The sequence below is a fragment of the Etheostoma spectabile genome, chromosome 15, assembly GCF_008692095.1.
Source record: "Etheostoma spectabile isolate EspeVRDwgs_2016 chromosome 15, UIUC_Espe_1.0, whole genome shotgun sequence".
NCBI lineage: Eukaryota > Metazoa > Chordata > Actinopteri > Perciformes > Percidae > Etheostoma > Etheostoma spectabile.
The window spans coordinates 7,120,712-7,122,933 of record NC_045747.1 but is presented as its reverse complement, the minus strand read 5'-3'; the positions used below and the strand labels follow the sequence as shown (position 1 = coordinate 7,122,933).

General features: G+C 35.6%; 1 protein-coding gene across 1 annotated transcript in view; it reads left to right on the top strand.

Annotated features, from left to right (window-relative positions):
• The first annotated feature begins 1,438 nt into the window (after positions 1–1,438).
• pvalb5 (parvalbumin 5) overlaps positions 1,439–2,222 on the top strand; it is a 2,878-nt gene continuing 2,094 nt past the window's right edge. Inside the window, exons 1-2 of the mRNA XM_032536412.1 lie at positions 1,439–1,633; positions 2,128–2,204. Coding sequence (XP_032392303.1) covers positions 2,144–2,204 — 61 coding nt within the window. The 5' untranslated portion in view covers positions 1,439–1,633; positions 2,128–2,143. The remainder of the gene's footprint in view (positions 1,634–2,127; positions 2,205–2,222) is intronic.

The following is a 2,222-nucleotide window of genomic DNA, read 5'->3' as shown; positions in this document are numbered from 1 at the left end:
AATCCTCAAATAATTGACAAGTGATCAAGCCAATCACAACAAAGAATACCTTCGCGTTAAAAAAAGACAGAACCAATCAGCTTCAACATTTATTATAAGGTATTGGAATCCAGTGCTTTGTATCAAAACTGAAGAAAGCTTGTCACTTGCCAACCATGTGAGGCACTATTCGAAAACACAACCTGTCTATAACAAATGTTTATTTTTGGACTGACGGCCAGTTATAAACAGCCAAGCAGCATATTACAGGTGGACTGATGCTAGCTTTCCATTTATTTCTTGATTTTTTTTTCTCATTTTCTTTCTAGTGATTTTATATGAGTATTGCATGCCGTGAGATTTAGTGAGAAACATTATTAAAGAGAAGAAATAATAATAATAATAAGAAGAAGAAGAAGAACAAAAATAATAATCTAACTCTTATTTGAACACAATAGCTACAAATATAGGAACTATGCTTTTGAACAGTCAAATTGTTACAGATTCCAGTTAAAACAACAATTACCTCTATATACAGTAAATGTTCTTCTTTAAAACACAGGGGGCATAAGTATACGCACCCCTATGTTAAATTCCCATAGAGGCAGGCAGATTTGTATTATTAAAGGCCAGTTATTTCATGAATCCAGGATCCTATGCATCCTGATAAAGTTCCCTTGGCCTTTGGAATTAAAATAGCCCCACATAATCACATACCCTTCACCCTACCTAGAGCTTGGTATGGGAAACTTTCCACAAGATCATCTCTCAATGCAAATCAAAACAGCTATTAGGCTAACTGAAATTAAACCATGCCAATCTCTGCCAATTGGCGTTCTTAAAGGTTGGATTTTTCCTCCTGTTTATTTAATTGACTTATGCAAGCCACTGTACCTGTGAATTTGAACGTAAGTTTCCTCACATAATGTTGATTTAATGACTTTCAAGCCATGTCACACAATGTTTTATTTATTTTAGGTGTGATAAAACCTTAATGAAGAATATATAATCAAATGTAATTATTGTAATGCTCTGTGTATGCTTTATAACAAGACAAACCCAAATATTTCCCCTTTGTTATATATAGATAAGACTATAAAGTGTCTTAATTACCTTTTTTTACCAGACATAAATAATACTAAAATAAAACACATTGCTGATTGATAATTATCACCTTTATCTCATGGACGGAAAGGTTTTGCATTTTCTGAGTACACCTGCTTCTGGATTTTTATTATTTCTTATTCATTTTAATATGAACAATAGTAACAGTTGTAGCAGTAGCATTAAATGCAGACATTGTAAGATAAACATTATATGAAAATGTGCACTTGTAAAAATACATATATATTTATGATTATTTAATACATCTTTATTTTAAGTAATTGTTTTTTACTATTTTTTTCTTATGCCTGCAAGTTTACATAATATCTTGAATGAGAAAATCATCTGCTCTGATTAACTGATGAAGGAGGAGGAGGCTTTCTGTGGCGTGGGGGAAATCTCCCTGGATTTGAAGACAGATACGTTAGGTTGCCTCTTGCACTCCGGATCACAAAGCTACAAGAGAGTGTTGGTGGCTCATAAGGACAAAGCAAGAGAAGCAGAGATCAGCGCATCATAGGCTCAGAGTGCAAACCTCACCCGACGCACGGTGAGTACCAAGCTTACTGCAAATTCACGTGCATGGAAATGCTTGTATGATGATAGTTGGCCGTTCTGTGTGTATTTATGTCTTAAATCATCTTAATTATTTTCCTTTAAAAGAGGGGGGATACAAAATTTGGATTTTCAATGGCATGGGATGTTCAACCCAACTTTCTCTCTAATTTTGGTTCATCATGCAATTCTCATAAGATAGAGTATGTCTTTTTCTTTCTCTAAGGAAGCAATACATACTCATAAATTTTGCTAATCTGCTTGTACCTCACTGTCAAAATGGCACCATCCCATCTATAAAAGGACCAGCTTAGTGCCTTGTTTTTTTTGACAGTGCTCATGTACCTGAAGACTAAATGATTATTCTAAATCTATCCACAAGTTTCACCTGACAGATCCTGTTATCTGACAGCTGAAGAAAACACTTGCACCGGTTTCATTTACTGTCACTTTGCATTTCCATCGTGCATGTGTGTTTGCACCCCTCAGGCAGCTACAGAGGACCATGGCATTTGCAGAGATGCTGAGCACAGAGGACATCAAGGCTGCCGTCCAGGCTTGTCAAGGTGAGTCAGACGGCACAC